The 18,804-nt window shown below is 31.7% G+C and overlaps 1 protein-coding gene across 5 annotated transcripts in view; it reads right to left on the minus strand.

Moving 5' to 3' along the window:
- Positions 1–883: 883 nt before the first annotated feature.
- Positions 884–18,804, minus strand: part of LOC144837438 (dynactin subunit 1-like) — a 38,909-nt gene continuing 20,988 nt past the window's right edge. For all 5 annotated transcript variants that reach the window (XM_078692546.1, XM_078692543.1, XM_078692542.1 and 2 more), the window contains 10 exons: positions 8,053–8,152; positions 7,199–7,418; positions 6,677–6,819; positions 6,033–6,205; positions 4,771–4,841; positions 4,572–4,643; positions 4,272–4,454; positions 2,709–2,858; positions 2,164–2,259; positions 884–1,487 (listed from right to left, as the gene is read on the minus strand). In XM_078692546.1, the coding sequence (XP_078548672.1) occupies positions 1,350–1,487; positions 2,164–2,259; positions 2,709–2,858; positions 4,272–4,454; positions 4,572–4,643; positions 4,771–4,841; positions 6,033–6,205; positions 6,677–6,819; positions 7,199–7,418; positions 8,053–8,152 (1,346 nt within the window). In that variant the 3' untranslated portion in view covers positions 884–1,349. The remainder of the gene's footprint in view (positions 1,488–2,163; positions 2,260–2,708; positions 2,859–4,271; positions 4,455–4,571; positions 4,644–4,770; positions 4,842–6,032; positions 6,206–6,676; positions 6,820–7,198; positions 7,419–8,052; positions 8,153–18,804) is intronic.

Genomic DNA, 18,804 nt, shown 5'->3' on the forward strand with positions numbered 1-18,804 from the left:
ACCGTCTCGCATCATGTATAGTTTTGAATAAATTTCTTAAAGATGTATTGTCCCTTGAAACACAAAAAAATGAAGGTCAGAATATTCTAAATTTAAATTGGCCATATCAAAGTAATATTAAAGTTATTCACTTTAAGTCGAAAATTCGAGCCAAAAACAACAATTTTACGTAATTAACAGCTAAATTAATTTGATTACATTTCGTCTGGAAAATCGTCGCGAGCGAAAGTAAACAAAGATTTCAAACCATGATTATACATTATGCATGATGCTAATTAGGATTGTTTACAACTCGTCACGGTTGAGAAGGTGTTTTCACACAGATCGCGAGGAAGTTTTATGATTATGCATACAGAGTAGTCAAATAAGCGCGTTGCATTATGAGATAGAGTTTTCGACTGGAAGTCAAAGTTATTTTTTGAACCAAAAACGTCTGTATTTCAGTTAAATGATTTTTTTTTCGACTAATTTTTGGTGAAAGTTAATAACTATTATGATACTTCAAAATCACCCACTTTTTTTCGAAATTTTTTATTTTTTATTTTTTTGGAATTTGACAAAGGGACAATACATCTTTAAAGCACACATTCTGCATATTACACCTAGGTCAACTAAAGGTTGGCGACATGGCTTTAAAATAGTTTGAAATGCCATACAGTATCTATAAAATAACCAAGGCAATTAACAATAGGATGCTGAACTCTGGAGATCAAAGGGTTTATCTGTGGCTGCATCACAATCCGTTCCATGCCCCTTAACAGACACCGACACCGCGGAGAATACATACATAGTAAAGTACTGTTGGTATTTGTCGCAGCCAGACATAAGATCAAAGGACTGTTATGAGTTCGTATCTTGGAATAATTAACAAAATGAACACGAATAGTATGTAGGCATGCTTTATTTTTGCAATAGTATATGACCATACATAACATTTAATTTAAGTGTCTATCCCATTTCTGTCAACAATGAAAAAGACAAGTGGGGCTACTAGAGTCACACAGGACCTCTACATATAAGTGGTGCACAATATGTAATATAATAAAAAAAATAATGACTGCTTTATCACCAGTTAATATTGATATAATGAAACCCTTCAAATTAAGAAGGTATAAAAACAAAAAAATGATAAATATAATATCCTAAAAACCAAGTAATTTTTTAAAAATTGGTTAAATAAAATTGAACATAAATAAACATGCAATCTTGCATTTTTAAATCTTAAAATACAGTACCTCTACTACATTTATTTGGAGAATATATTAGCACGATCACATTTTGATTTAATATTACATCACATCAACATGTTTGGATATTTAAGGAAGTCACATGATTAGCTAAAGGGAAAGTCACATGATCAGTCTAGAATGCAATTGTTGAAGCTGATGCGGTTGGAGGTTAATCGCCAAAGATTCCGCCTGTTGACCTTTAGTAACAGGAATAGAAATCTTGCCAATGCATGGGATATTGCTTTTCTCCATCTGAGCCTGTTGATGCAATACAATAATTACAAATTTTGTTTAAAAGTTAGCATGGGGAATCACTAGTAAAGTAGGGTTTCTGGTACACAATCTATCTTGGTGTATACAACTTTATCGAGAACCACATTTTTGACAACATATTTAGATTTCCCTCTGTCAAGCTCGCCGTACAGGTCAAATTAGCAATTGAAATGAATGGGTATGTTAACAGAGAAAACTCATGAGGTAGATTTTGCTAAGCACACTTAAAGTCCCAGCAATTTGCGGCGGAATCATAACTCTCGCAATTTACATTATGTACATCATAAATACGTTATCAAAATATGGTCTCGATAAAGTTGTCCTTTAAATACAATATTATTACTATTACGTGTACCAGCAGTTATTCATCTTTATACCACCAGAGGTCTAGACAAAGTATTTAGCCATCTCTACTGTATACTAAAATTTGTCTTCAAATGTGCAGCAATACAGTACCCGATTGACACACACAACACAAATGCAAGAAATTGTTACATGGATATCTCCCAGGATAATTTACAATAACCGTTCTATATTGTCACACACTAGTTTATGATAGTGTAATATAAACGTCTCAATAGAAATGTATGTGCAAATAATACTGTGTAAAATTGTTGTGTGAATTGGGTACAAGACAAACAAAGAAAAATTGAATCCTTACCTTGGTGTATTGGGGTATTGTAAAGGCGCAAAAATCGGTTTGAACTTTAGCACCTGGCTTCAACTTTGTTATAGTCTTCTGCATCTCTCCTTGGAGCTAAACATAATGCATAACATACACATTTATTTTATCAATATCCTCCCTATGTTAAGCTATGTCTACACTATCAAAGTTTGACAAAAAAAAAGTGCCCAAATATGGTAGTGTTATGCTTAAATATCATCGTGTCCATATATGGGCACATCACAAAGTTCAAAGTATATTGATTAAAACGTTGAGAAACTCAACAGTTCTTTTCAAAACTATGTGGTGTACCGCAAACTTGATAATATAATTACTCCGGTCATTTTTGGATCAAACATGTACGGAAAAATACTCCCAATGCAGCTAGTAATCAGCGCAAAGTTATGTGTTTCATTAAGAAAGACATTTAAGATAATTTAAGTGCAATTTTTTTCTTTAGCTGAAAAAGCCATTTAAACTTATGCCAGTTAGAACAGTAGTATTTGAAAACAATAATTATAAAATATATTTTATTTACAAACCTTGATCAAATTATCATTCAGCTCATTGAGTCTGATGGCGTTAGCAGCCAACTGGTTGACAGGCCTTGCCTTGGCAACAACAGGTACAACTCCTGGCTTTCTATGGGTGATGTCGATTACTTTTGGGCAAACACTCAATACCTGTACTTCCTATATGAATGGTAAAATATACGAAAGATGATTAAAATATTGTACTAACTTAGTAGTTATTAATGATAAAAGCATGCAGTAAACGTCAACACTTTTATTATTATTTTATTACATTGCGTGATCTAGAGTGTCCAGTCAGCAGCGGTAATACAATCTATATGTATACTACATCCAGGGTATGGTTATCATGGCAACCAGTAGCAGTAAACAATAATATGAATATTTTTAGTAAGTTTCTCACTTTCAAGAGCAATAGGCCTAGGTCTAGTCCTGAGTAGGTAGGCCTTGGCTTAGCTTTTTTTTTACAAATCTGCAAATTGAAGTTTGCATAATTCAAACTATTTATGCCAGTCTCATTAGATTTGACTTAGGTGGAGTGAACTGTATACACACGATTATTAGATATCTGTACAGGTAAAGCACTGTTTATGTAATGAACACCCATGTTAATAATACTATTTGCATCATCATGGGACTGCTGACTCTTGTAGTTACAGTAATCGTACTACTTTAGCAGTCCCTGACCAATTCATCTTTGTACATGGTATATTATGTTTTGTTGGTCAAATAAATAAATGAAATGAAATCAGTGGGACATGTTACACAGTATTTAGCAGTGCATCACAAGTTTATTTATTTGATATGTTTCAGTAGCACTCACAAAAACTGAGGTGAGGTCAAATATAAACATCAAAAACAAAACAACAAAAAGTACATAATATAGTGATCATGATTTCTAATATCACCATGTGGTCCTATCCCTCTGGCACGGCAGGGTGTGTTTCTTTCTTTGATGTATACAGGTGCAATCATTTGTTTTTATTACCTTTGTTTTAATCCTTTAGTAATCCACTTAAAATTTAGTTATCTATCATAATCATTAATTCACAGGTCTTTTAATCTGCCTGGTAACAGGATTGACCAATAAGTGCTAGCCTAAAGCTGGCCAGCAACAAACTGTCCATTTGCCTGCCAAGCTTTGAGTTTAAATCAATTGTTTTTTTTTTATATTCTCTGAACTACACAAGTTTATCACTGTATTTTTGTTTTATTTTTATGTATTTGCATATATTTAGTATGCAAGTATTTAGTTAAAGAAAGAATGTTCCCTTTTTTTAATGAATGCGCCAACTGTTAGTTATAAAGTTCAAATAAATAATTTTATGGATATTTGCTCTTTGTTTAAGAATTCAGAATTGAATTCTGCCAAGTTGGAAACCTTGAAAGAACACTTAAGCTCTGCCTACACCATCAATTTTTATGTGACAAAAAAATGTGATGTGCCCATATATGGACATGATGATGTCATGTTACTACAATATTTAAGCATACCACTACCATTGGGACATCACACTAGTTTGATAGTGTAGACAGAAATTTAAACATGTTGCAAAAAGTTTAAACCATTCTTACCGATAGTAGAGTTCTAGTCTTTCTATTGAGCTGCATCAAATCGGCATCAGGTTTAGCAGTAATATCTTGCTCTTTTGCAGTTGGTGAACCTGTTTGTGGGTCAAAGGTTACAAATCCTGTCGGGCTAGCAAGACCTATTGGCTTCTTGGGTACGTTCAGTGGTTCAAGACCGTCCATTATTACCTAATAATAAATAATGAAACTTTTTTATATACATTTTATTTGGCTTTCATTAGTGTAATAAAATAGCTGATGCAGACTATAGCTTTATGACATAAATGTATTATAGAACAAACTTACTCGTAACTTTTCTCCTTTCATTGTTCGGTTCTCTGCTCGTACATATCTGAGGGCTTCACGTAAACTGTCAATCTGTAGTATATATGATGATTATAGAAGCAAATTTAATCATACAAAATTACGCTTTATAGTTACTGTGAATTGAGAAACAACTAATACTACCTTAGGCAATATAATTTTTTTAATGATTTGAACCTACCTTCTGTAGAAGTAGAGGCGAGTCCTTAACCGCAGCGCCACCAACAAAGCCAGCGGATCCGCCAGTAGTTCCTATTTAAAAAAATGTCAACAAATGTATTCATATTGTCGAGACAGGAATTTAAAGAATTGGCGACATTTTTGTCAGATCAAAAACTTCTTGCTTCAGAACTACACACTTTTGCATACCATATATAATCCTAAAAATGTAATTTCTTTTGACGAATTATGAAATGAAATATTAAAATTAGTTTAATCTAAGTTAAAACACACTTCAATGCTGTTATACTAATGCTTAAGCTCTGTCTACACTATCAATGTGACACTAAAAATGTGATGTAACCATATATGGACATGATGATGTCATATCACTACCATATTTGGGCACATCACTCTTTTTTCGTCAACTAGTTTGATAGTGTAGACAGAGCTTTACTCTTGGATTCAATGATGAAACATGTTGATTAAATCAGATGATGATAATGATAGCTGTGACAACGAGTGACGAAACCTGTTGATTAAATCAGATGATGATGATGATGATGATAGTGACAATGTGTGACGAAAACCTGTTTAGTTGATTAAATCAGGATTCTGTAATTATTCAAGGAAACTAAAATCACTCCATGCCAATTAATTGATTCCTTAAAAAGCCTCTGAAACAGTTAACTAAAAACAACACAACAATCAAATCTACTAATCTTTCAAAATATTGTAAAGCCAATATTTTCTACTTTTGCTGACTACGGAGGCTTTACTTACATAGTAGCATTTTATTAGAAGAAAGAAAAAATCCTATGATTGAAATCTGTATCCCTAAGTTGAGAAAGCAAGCAACAAAGCTATGTTTTGTTAATGCCATGCAAGCTTATCACACTTATACCTTCCATATATAATTTTGCCTCAGCTAGCAATTTTTCCATTGTATCTATAGAAATTGTTCATCAAATAAAATACATAATTATGCAATCGTACTGTATTGTATGTTGCCTGTGGTTTAAGCATTAAACCCATTTATGTCACCATAAATATCTACATATATACAACATCTACACCTCTACATCAACAAGTATATCTGAAAGCTGTCTGCACTATCAAATTTTTTGTGACAACAAAATGTGATGTGTCATATCACTACCATATTTAAGCATATCACTACCATATTTGAGAATATCAGTACCATATTTGGGCACATCACACTTTTTTTTGTCAAACTAGTTTGATAGTGTAGACAGAACTTAAGTCGCTTCCTAATTGTCTCACCTGAACCAATGCCTCCTGACATCATGGCAGCAACAGATGAGGACGATGTTCTGGTTATGCCTTCAAACAATGTTTTCTTTGAGAGTGTTGTAAGCCGTTGCTTCAACTCTCCTTTCTCTTTCTCCAGAGCGTCAATATCAACCTGCATGTGGTCCAGAGTTTCTTCAAACTCTCTGTAAAAGAGCATAACAGTTTGATGGGCAATGCTTTTATATAAGTAAGTCAAGGTGGTGATAACCGTTACTTTTATTTCAACAAACATTTCTACTGTAATACAAATAAACTAGTATTTTTATAAATTAACCATCAGGATTTTGAAATAGGGGGCAGGGGGAGGGGCCAGGGTGAAATGAAAGGCTGAGCTTAATATGATGTCGTATCTTTTGCATTACAATTTGCAAATTTTAGGGGGGCACCCTTGGATCCGCCCCTGGCTATCACTTAACGTGTAGTTGGTGGTTATGATACTGATCCCAGAGTGTACAAATCCTATCTAGACTCAATTATCTAGAGCATCTTGTGTGTGTGTGTTAGTGTTGAATGGGCTGTTACCTTTTGTGAGCTTGACTAAATTTGCAATAATTTGAATATGGTCAAATAGTTGATAAAATAAAAATGAAATTGAATAAAGAAATAATACATACTTTTCTTTTTTCTTTATAAGGTCATCCTTATCCTTTATTTTAGATTCGATCTTTCTCACTCTTTCATCACTTTCTTTATTGGCATTCTCCAGTTTCTTCTCAATTAATCCGAGACGTACAGCCGAGGCACTAACCTCTTCTTGCTAAAAGAATTTTTTTAATGGAAATGTATACAATACTACAGTTACATTCTTAATTTTACAATTAAACTTTTATTTATCAAGTCAAAATCTTACAATATTGAGATATGTTTTGTACCTTAGTAGAATCATTAAATAATACAAAGTGATAAATATTTAAATAAATGATAATACAAGTCTTTTTAAGTTTTGATTAAATAAATTGCATGCCATATACAGTGTTCTGAAATGGTTTGTGGAAATTGTTTTCTGTGTCGGTCTAGCCCTTCCTGATCTGCTAACAATAATGTCCGAGCTTAATGGGTGGGATGAGTCTCATATAATTGAGTTAATTTTCTTAATCAAGCCTTGATTTCTCTATATTTTCAGTGATAAAACTCACCTTCAGTTTTAACAGTCGTTTCAGATCTTTCATTTCCGATTCTCTTGTTTCGAGTTTGTGTCCAAGGCCATCAGAGTCGCATATCTCGTTCTTGACCTTGATAGCACGACGGGAAATCGGCGGTTGGATGTTGTCACGCGGGATATTGGAATCGTACAAACCCTCCTGCATCGCTTTACTTACTTGACTCATCACCACCATTGCTTTCATCGCAGAATCTCTAAAAGTTGAAATTGGAAACGTTCATTTCTGTACTAACTACTATTGAAGAAAACTAAACAAAATTCTTGGTACCCAACAGAACATATAACACAAGAATCTCCTGTTCGTCGAAGCGCGTAACATTTTTGAAAGGTAATGACTGAATTTTACTATATTTTTCATTACTATAATGTATATTCCTGTACAGAGACCTGAGCCCTCTATAGTAAGTAATAGTTTTGCCTTTCTAGTTTGGAGAGGGCGCTGTGAAAATGGCTCTGTGAAATGGCGGCGAACAGTGTGACCTTACGACCCTATACTTCTGATACAGTGTTTTGAACGCAAATTGACGAACAGGAGATTCTTTATATGTATTTATATGTTATATGTTCTTTGCCTAAACTAGCAAAAACCAGAAAGACGATTTTTGAAATATTGCAATTAGAATAATATGAAGATTGGTATAAGATAGGTCGGAAAACCAATCAAAACCAGAAGAAGAGTGCTGTTTGAAATAGCAGCAGACCCAGAAGTAAGAGAACAAGCTGTCCAATCTCTTTTGTGCATTTCAATTCTTTTTCTGTTGGTTCACAGATTTTTAATTTCCTCAAACTATCAACTCAATTAAAATTACAGGTATATATCTATCTCACCTGAAACTCTGGTAGGGTCCTTTGTCTATTTTACCATATGCTACATCAGAAGATTTTTCAGCTAGTTTCTCAAGTTTCTTAACTGGTATTCCCTCCGCATCTAAAACAATAAAACAAATACTTTTAATATTCAAAGAATACATCAGTTTATGGTCATGGGGATATGTTGTTTAATACTTACTGCTTGTAAACTACAAATCAAATATCACGTAATTACTTACAAAAGATTAAAATATTTTTCACATTTTTTTTTTAAAATATTACACATTTTCTGCTAAATGTCACAGAATAATTATTTTCCCTATTACCTTTGATCACAAACTATTTAATTACTGTATTTTCTAAGTTAGTTGTCTTTACTCCATGGTTGCTAGTTATTATATTGTTAAGTGCTTTGGTATACTGTATAATATGATATAAATTTTGTTAATTAACTGAGCTAAATATTTACATAACTAAATAGTAAAGTGCACTGTCATCCGAGCTTTATTATTTTCCTTTAGCTATAATGTTTAAGCTGATGTGAGTGTGAGAGTCCCTTACACATTGGTATCATTCAAGTGTACAAAACAGTCAGTGATTACGATGACAACTTAATTCTATAAATCTTTGCCTGCTGCCCTCTACAGTTTTATACAATTTTAACCATTATGCACAAAGTTATAAATTTCTCATTTCACACATAAATATTAAGATATCAAACTGGTATTAATTTCTGTCTACACTATCAACCTAGTTTGACAAAAAAAAGTGTGATGTGTCCAAATATAGTAGTGATATACTCAAATATAGTAGTGATATGACATCATCATGTCCATATATGGGCACATCACATTTTTTTGTTACAAAAGGTTTTACAGAGTACTTGTTTACAAGCTCTAAGCATCTAGTAACGTATGCATACTAATATAAATTTCAATTTGTGAATCTCTACCATAGTCAGGCATAAAAAACAAAATGGAACGTTCGATAGTTGAACAATTCAAGGGGTGTTGATAAACATAATAACATAATGCATTTTTTATTTCTAGCAATAATTAAATAAACATTACGAAGGCGATAGTATTCTACCTTTGAGTCAAAGGCTTTAGAAAGGTCGTAGAAAGCAGGCTAGGTGATTCTACAGTAAATCCCCAAATGATGAACTAGCTAAAGTCCATAAGTCAGAAACATAACAACATGGATTGAACCTGCTTATTAAGGACAATCAATAGGCAGTAAAATTGTGTTCAAGTCATTAAAGACGAACTAGATTTCCTCAAGTGCTTTACGGATGAGAAATCCAGATCGGAGGTTAAATACACTGGAGGATTTCTCTTATATAAAAGTCAAATACATCTAGGTTAGAAGTTAATGTATAATTCAAGGCACTAATGAACTTTGTAAATCCGGACAGATTCACAAGTGATCACCAATTTAAGAGGTAAATTGCTTAAAGTAGTTGAGCAATTAACAGCATGTACTAATGGGACTTGTTTGAGTGCAAAGGAATGTAGTAACATTGTACACAGTATAATTGGAAGTTGGGGCACTCTCCAATTGGGTACGACATCAAATAAAATGCCACCCTTCTGAGGCGTATTTGATATAATAATAATAATAATAAATTATAGTAGATTTATATTATTATTAATTATATTAATATATCTATACATTTTGTAATACTCACAACCGTCCATGGTTAAATCATCAACACACAAAAAAGTGCTCATTCAATTTGCAATATACCATGAGTGAAAACAATAGAGTACATTGATGGTCAATATTCCATTTTGTATAATTAAGTAAATAATAAGTCAATTAAAATAATATGTAACAAATATAAAGCATTTGTAAAAATCATTTTAATTGTACAGAATCTACAAATAAGTTTGAATAAAGAAACATTGTAGTGATGTATGTATGTTTCTGTCTGCCTGACTACAATACAGTACCTGTATATTTACCAATTTGTCATTGTCCTCTGCAGACAAGCTTATTAAATTTTCATCTAGTCTATGTGTGCTAAGTTTATTTATATTTGATTATTCTAATCGGTGCCTCTACATATAAATTTTTTAATAACAAAACTAAACATTAACAAGAATCGAATACATAATATAGTCGTTTCAGCGAAAAGCGGGGTCTTTGAATAAGCACTGTTAAAGTAACTGTTTACAGCGGTATTCTAATTTCAATACAAAAATTACTGATAAAAAAAAGATTGTATTAAAAACTAAAACATATATTTCCAGATGACATGTAAATGTACTTTAAATGACAACTTTGTAAAGAGTGCCCTCGCTCTAAATTGTGTGTAAACAAGTGTTTTGTTCCGGTCAAATCTGAAACCTTTGCTCCGCAGTTAATTTTAATTAAAGCCTGCAACACTATTCTTGGTTTATTGACCTGGTTATTAGTTCATAGGTGAAACATTAGGATACCAGTGATGTTAACTCAGTTTACATCCTTAGCAATTGATACATCAGAGCACGCTCAGACACGGCAGACGTAAACAATCATCTGTGTGCACTTTGAAGCTCACTTTAACCCGCATTTGCACTTTGTTTCAACTTTTGACCTGACCGAAGCCAAAGGCACTAAGGATGGCTGGTGTTTCTTTACACGTTAATGAGTAGCCAGCTTATTATAGTTGGAGTGAACCCGGGGGTCAGAGTACTTTCCGCTTCTCGTACCCCCGACTGACAGTAATACAGGTCTCTCAAGCAGAATTTAATTGCAATTTTTCTCACCACATTAATTTTGACTAATTAAACTCAATCTGATGGTGGATGAAATATGAGCCAATTTTATGCATGAGTACACATCTTTACAAATGGCATAGGCTTATTATTAAGTAAGAGCTCTTGTCAAAATCTAAGCTGTTTGTCAATACCTTAAAACTGGAAGAATGGATTACAATTGCACTGTTTTCGCTTGTCACGCAATCCTTATAACAAAGCAGTTATTGTTATCAAATATGAGATGCAAAGAAACAGAAAAACAGTCATATATTAATCAAATATTCAGTGATACAATATTTAAAATTATGGAAATATTAATTCATTATCATTATATAATTGTTTATTAATGCTTATTCATATAAAGTTCATGAAATGTATGCCATACCTTGCAACATATCACAGTATTTTATAATTCAGTTATTCACTACCTAATTCAATTATCGAATTCCATAAATTATAGTCTCACGCAAACTAAAGTCATTAATATGATCATAAATTTTCAACAACAAAAAACAAAATTGGGCTGCTACACTGAACTTTTAAATTTTCTAATAAGTTGATATTAAACATATATTAAACTCAGTTATTGAACTGTAATAGAATAGAAGCCTATAAATGCGGTTTGTCATATAACATAAAATGTCTTGGTTTAAAACTAATCAAACAATGTACTCCGTGGTTTATGGCTTGATAATCAAATTAGAAACTATTCTGAGAAAAACCACAACTGAAACTTAATTTCTAGATCATACCATTTTCCACATGGGTTAAACCTTAAAAAGCATTTCCTTATTTTCAACTAATTTGAAGTGCAAATCCCTTTTAGAAAAATGGACTTGACTCAAAATTGTTCTCCACTACTACTATATTTTTAGAATATCATTTCAGACTATACCATTATTTTTAAGGTATTTCTTTGTGAATAATTACATAATATATCTTTACAGATTCAAAGTTACCCTATCAAAAAATGAGCATGACTCAATTTATTTATCTTTATCATAAATTGTATTTATTGTATTTTGGCCGACGTCTGGCGCCAACGACAATGCCAATTAATTTTTTATTTATTTTTTGAATAATGGATGAAACTAAGCCAGATATATATATCTGTTTATAAAGCCTATCATTGATCAAGGGCTTCTCTCGTCCAGTGTACCTTAAGCAGAGGAGGCATAAGCAGAGGAAAGGCATGAGTTAATACATCTGAGGCAGATACTAGATGCAAGGGCTGCCATAAGAGTCAGCAGTGCTGGTTTCAAATGCCTAATGGGACCAGTGGAAATATTAATTTATATGGACAAAAACATTACCAACATTACAATTCAATTATGTAGTTTAAATTACGTCAGAGTAGCGCAAAACATCTGACCAATAGTTTAAATCTGTTAGTTGGAAATAAAGAAGTATCTTATAATAATCTTCAGCAGCATTTGTATTCAAAGTCGCAATATTTTTTAATTGTAAATAAAATGATACTTGACTGGTCACTGAACTTTATATTACTTCATATTTTTATTATTGTAGTTGAAAAGCAGGTCGTTAGATAACCTTATGTAAAAAATTGAAGCTAAAAAACATTTAAAAGTGCATTTCTCAGGTCATACCATTTATGGGTAGGGTCGTTTAAATATTTTAAAATGAAATGGAATAGGCTAAAAAATATCTACTGTGATTAAATATCTAACTCAGGTCTATGTCTTTTTAACTTGTTATGATTAGGGGCAGGGATAGATGATACCTAATTGAGAAAAACAGGGTGAACCTATATCCACATTAGATAGGGCTTCTCTTTTGATCCATGATTTTTTTAATTTTCTGCTCTTTTTTTGTAATAAAAATTAAATAAAATTAATTATAAACATTTGCAGTAATACATTTATGGAAATCATAACACAGTTGTTTAAAAAATATATATAAAGAAAAAAAATATTACAAATTCTAAAAATAGAATTAGCAAGAGCCTATAGTACAATTTTAGGGTCTATATTACAGAAGATGAATAAAATTTTGAATCAAAATGGCTCGCTTCCATGTGTTTTTATATTATCCAGTAAAAACAAAGAATAATACGTTTATTTGCAGTCATTGTAGTACATTGCAGCCATTCTACATTGAATGTATGCCTAAACTAACAACTTACAAAATATTAATTACTTTTTTAATTAACGAGAATTATGAATGCCACATTGTAAACATATTCAATGTATTTAATGAATACAAATTATAATAATGTAAAGCTGAGAAAAGTGTATACGGTTCATTCTACTTATTCGGTGCAACAAGTCTACGACGACGCCAGGTTAAACATGGCATAGGCCTTTACATGACCTTGGTGTGTACTCTAAAAGGCCACGAGCCGCTGTTAAATAATATTGACATTAGAACAGTACATTTACTGGACTAGGCTTGTCTTTCCCTGACAGATATGGTTATACCTTTGTCAATGAACTGAATGCCCTCCGGTTATAAATTAACTACTAAACCAAAGAGAAAAAAAAGAAGAAAATGGAACAATCTAAGTATGAAAATTTAGAATCTTTACAAATAAATTTAATAAAAAATAAATAAAAGTAGAAATATTTATCACATAATAATGATAAAATCATTATTAAGATAAAATGCTTGATATAAACTACACCTTCTTATTAATGGACCCTTCCAAACTTCCTTATTTTGCGCCAACAAAGAGAAAATAGACTATACCATTTAAAAATAGGCAAGACTAATACACATTATTCTTTCTATGTAAATAAAAACCAAAGAGTTAAATAATCTAAACTTGATACAAAGTACATATTGATAGATTTATATATAAAAGATGAATTCTAACTGATAAGATTGAATATTGTTAAAAATGGAACATTCCAAATATAGGTAGTGTAGTATAGTACAAATTTAGTTTAATCCAAAACCAACATAACACTGGGGTTATTGTTGTGATTACATTGAACTAGGAAGTGTCTTGTTAACTTCATAAGCTTCATTAGGTATACCGTGAGAATAGTCTGCCCTTGCCAATGGCAACAAAATATATCTTACTTGTTTAGAGTTGACATTTTCGGTAATGTATGGATAAACACAAATATAAAACCCCTACGTAGCAAATGGTATTTTCCAATAAGGACATGAGAACTGGGTTAGGGTTATTGAAACCATAACAGTCAACAGAAAAAATATTGAAACTGAAAGCAGGTTTTCAGTTTGCTCGGAGCAAGTTATTAGAAAAGGGTGAAGGGCAGTATAGAAATTGAATTTGAAATAAGATATATGGCAAACCTGAGCCGAGTGACCTGTCAACCTACTGAGAACCAATTAACGGTGCGCGACCATTAAAACAGTAGTTGTTTGATATAGCGTTTCTTAACAGATCAATGTATTGAACGCTGTCGTTGGATTTCAATATGGTCTAATAGGCAATGAAATCTAAACCTTAGCTATATTTAGATTTATAACTTCTCTGGCATTTAAAGGGGAAAAAATGTCTTTAAATTGTCGGGATATATATAATAATATTAGTATTTCAAAAAAATGTAGGAGTTTTAGCTTAATGTAAATTTAATGTATCAGCGAAATTTTTAAAAGAAAAATGTTTTGAATTAAAAGGACTTTTACTATATAACTTTAATAAAAAAAAAAATTTGATACCAGTTCTGAAACAACAACTACTTTTAAATGTTATAAATGAATTAAGATGCTATAGAATGTAGAGACAATGATGATATGCATCACACTGATACACAGTGTAAATGATCTCAACTAAAACTAAATTGGAATCTTCCATTATAATTTGATCAAATATATTATGACTGTCTCTTTCACAAGGCAAAAGGCAAATTGGAATCCTCCATTTTCGAATTGTTGAAAAATTTGAAATCTAATTATCTCCATTTAACACCAAAACATTTATAAAAGTATTAGAACTAATAGACATTGTTACTACAGAACATTTTAACCTGTCTATAAATAAAATATTACAGAAACAACATTAAAACTGGAATATTCCATTAATGAATATAAAGTTTGATTGACAGCAGGCCGAGCTTTAATACTAACCAGACAGAATTAAATTGGAATCTTCCATTATAATCAAATTTCATCTTGAAAAATAATTCATTAAGACTTTAAGACAGAATGGAACAGTCCAAAAGTGTATTACACTTTTAATTGACTTTCAAAATGTTAACAAGTTGTACTAAATTCACACATCCTAATTTAAACATTTATGATGCCCTGTGGATTGGTAATAATATACTGCACTATTTTTTAATAGATAACTCTAAAAAAAAGTACTAATGAAGCAATTACAAAAGAGATTGTACTGTATTGTATATATGTCAATGGAGTAACTCTATGGTATTTCAAAATATTGCAGTCAGTATAAAGCTCTGTCCACACTACACTATCAAACTAGTTTGACAAAAAAAATGCCCAAATATGGTAGTGATATGCTCAAATATGGCAGTAATAATGATACTACATGGAAGACGCACAGTACTGGGAATTGAGCATTTAAAGAATCAAGAGCCTAGAAGAGGTTAATTCTAGTCTCATTTTTAAGCTCTGTCTACACTATCAAACTTTATGAGACAAAACAATTTGATGTGCCCATATATGGACATGATGATGTTATATCACTACCATATTTAAGCATATCACTACCATATTTTTTGTCAAATTAGTTTTGTAGACAGAGCTTTACAATAAGGAAGTATCTTGTATTTGGCGGTATTAATTTTTTAATGATGCCAATACAGGAACAATAAATATTAAGAATATTAACCTTTTCATCTTTCTTATGTACTTTTTGATATACCATAGGAAGAACTATTCTTAATATGAGAGTTCACAATTTGAATTATGATAGCCTTCTAATAATGATGTTATTGTATAATATATACAAGGGAAACGCACTTTATAAAAAGGTAAATTGAACTAAAAAATATAACAAACAGAATCCAAGGTTTTTTAGTAATTTACAAAAGTACCAATTATTGATTTTTCTCTATATTAATCAATTCAAAAAATGTAATTTTAAAACTATGGTAAGTGCATATATACATTTAATTGTATGGAATATTTATTATTAGTGCAAAAGCTTTATGTCATCAACCTTCTGTAATAAAAATGAGTATTTGTATTCTACAGGTGAAGATGAAAGTGCTGTGGCTGAACTAAATGACCTATAAATGAACTGAATTGATCTAAACGAACTCAGATGAAGAAAGGTTAGAGGAGTAGTCACTGAAACAAAAGGTTAAAGATGCAGTGACTGAGGGCAGTCTGACCTCACTCCACCACGGTTGAGGAGGAGCAACGCAGCCAGCGACTAAGACCCTAAAGCTGAACTGCATGACCTAAAAGCCGCATCAACGACCTTAAACCTACTTCGTTGACCTAAAGTCTGCCTTAAAACCTCTCAAGCTTTGTAACAATAATAAGACTTTAATTAATCAGATCAATTCTAATGCCACTGGCTGCACTTTTAAACTCAATTTGCATTAATCATTAGGCCTGAATGCGGCAACTAATATTAATTATTGTTTTACTCCTTGCTAATAGCTTTTTGAACTTGGATTACCCTGCTTCGAACTCAACCGTGATGTATAAATGAATAAATTTTATACAAGGATAAAATTTCCATAATAATTATATCCATTATTATTATTTTCCATTATAATGCTAATGACAGGGTAAAAAACAACACAAACATGTGTCTAAATAAGAATACTCTCCAATGAAATACCATGTTCCTTTTTTCAATGACAAGAAAAATGCCATAATAGGAAAATATCTATACCGTACAACTTCTAATTGTAACCCTGAGTTACTATTTTTATGATGGGTTACTATAGAAGGGGGGGGGGGGAGTTACTATTAGAGTGTGATTACTATTAAAAGAGTTACGGTAAATGGAATATACATTTAACAATTAATATATTAATTCATTTAATAAAATATATCACTGTTGGTTCTATGTAAATAGCGCTTGATATAAGAAAAATAAATGAATTAAATTTTAATAAAGATACCACAAATCATAAAGCAGTCAAAGGATAGATGAGGGTCCAGAAAGAGGGTCAACAATATACTAAAAATATTTTATGCCAAGGAAAAAATTAAGTCTGTAATACCATTGAATGAACATTGACATTACTGTATATTAATTCCAATATACATAAATAAATGTTTATTATATTACATAACCAGATGTTCTGTATTTATTGTGTTGTTTGTAGTCAATGCGGCATGTAACTATATATATCCTGAAACTATAAACATGACCACAACAAAGTTTATTTCCTTTATAAATATTGTTTTAAACTTTTTGATTGCAAGACATTTCCTGATTGCAACCTACTTGTTCACACTTCAAAACGATAATCAAATAAACACAACCACAACTGTCTGCATAGACTATTCTCAAAAAGGTAAGTTTTCCACATTCAATTTATAAATAAATCTACCATAATGATATCATACACCCCTTTAATAAAAATGGAACAGTCCAATTTGTATCAGCTTGATATCATTTCGGCTTGTTCTATTATGCAAAACAGGTAATGTGTAATTATACACAGACTTGTGTTGATTGAGAAGAATGAGTTAGCTCCCCTAGGATAAAGTGAGTAAGTCTAGCATCAAAGTGCCATGTCTGGGTTACCCATTGCCTAGAGATAGTCTACTGTAGGGAGTGTATTTCAAGTGGTGATCACGGACAACCTGATGGGCGGCCGCTTCCCTACTGCCAATGTCTTTATCCTATATGCTTGCATAGTTCATGTAGTTTCAATGACCGCCAAAGAGTGAACAACCATTAGAATTCATTGTAATAGGTTGTTAACCTCTACAATAATAAACGAAAGAGTTGAATACTCTCATCAATGTATTCACGTAGTCCTATAATTATCACTGTCATTGTAAAAACCTCCATAATTGAGCTAATTCGATTCTATAGAGTAAAATACGAATAAATTACATATTTATGATGATTGTGTAGTGACCTTTTAAAAGACTAAATTGCTTGAGGATATGTTCACGATGGTCATTAAAAAAAAAAGAAGAGTTTATGGTTCTGTTGAAATATCGTTTTTTAAATTTAAATCCCTCAAAAAATCTAATAAATGTTTTCAACTGATACAGTCCTACATACTATGCATTTGTATTTAACACTTTTGTCCAAATTATTTGTCTTATACATAACATGCAGTGTACATTATATATAACAACATTGTGTAAATGGTCCAAATCCCCCACACGATTATTATGTAACAATGGATTTAAAAGAATTAATTTTTGGTCTCTTTTTATACTTGAATAGGTATCACCCTAATGTAAGTTTGGTTGTTCTTGGCAAAAAATAAGGTGGTTGTTGAGGTGGTTGAACCGTGGCTAGACTTAGATAGTACATTTTAGCATTGTAACCTGTTGCTGCAATGCGTTGGCGTTCATTTCAAAGCATTTAAAACACATATGGTATCAAGTCTTTAAATCAATCAACATTATAATTTGATAATTCATCAACAGACCTAAAAGTACAAAAGCCCAGTTTTCTATGAAAATATTATGTTAATCTCATTAAATTAAATTTTTTTAAATTTATGAATAATCTACAGAAGGCTTGATTTAAATAATAGAAACTAAAATATAACTATTGTCAGTTAAGACCAACATTGAAGACAACATACATTGTCATAGAGGAGGGATAGTATTTGATTTCAGATATATTATGTAGAGCATAACAATATTTAAAAATTATTTTCATTGTTTATAAACTCCAGAAGACTCTTAACTTTTAACGACCGAAACCTTGAGATTTTCTGAACTTCACTTTATTTGTAAGGGTATGTGGCGCAGTATGTTAGATCAAGAGTTTGAGACTAACGCTTGTCGCATTGCTTGTGTCCTTAGGCAACACTGTGTTTGTCTCTCTTCACCCAGGTGTACAAGGTAGCTGGTATAGGTCAAAACACCACTGCGCTGAATACTAGCTGCAACATTACAGGAGCTGTTCTATACTGTACATCAA

The sequence above is a fragment of the Antedon bifida genome, chromosome 3 (assembly GCF_963402885.1).
Source record: "Antedon bifida chromosome 3, ecAntBifi1.1, whole genome shotgun sequence".
In the NCBI taxonomy this organism is placed as follows: Eukaryota; Metazoa; Echinodermata; class Crinoidea; order Comatulida; family Antedonidae; genus Antedon; species Antedon bifida.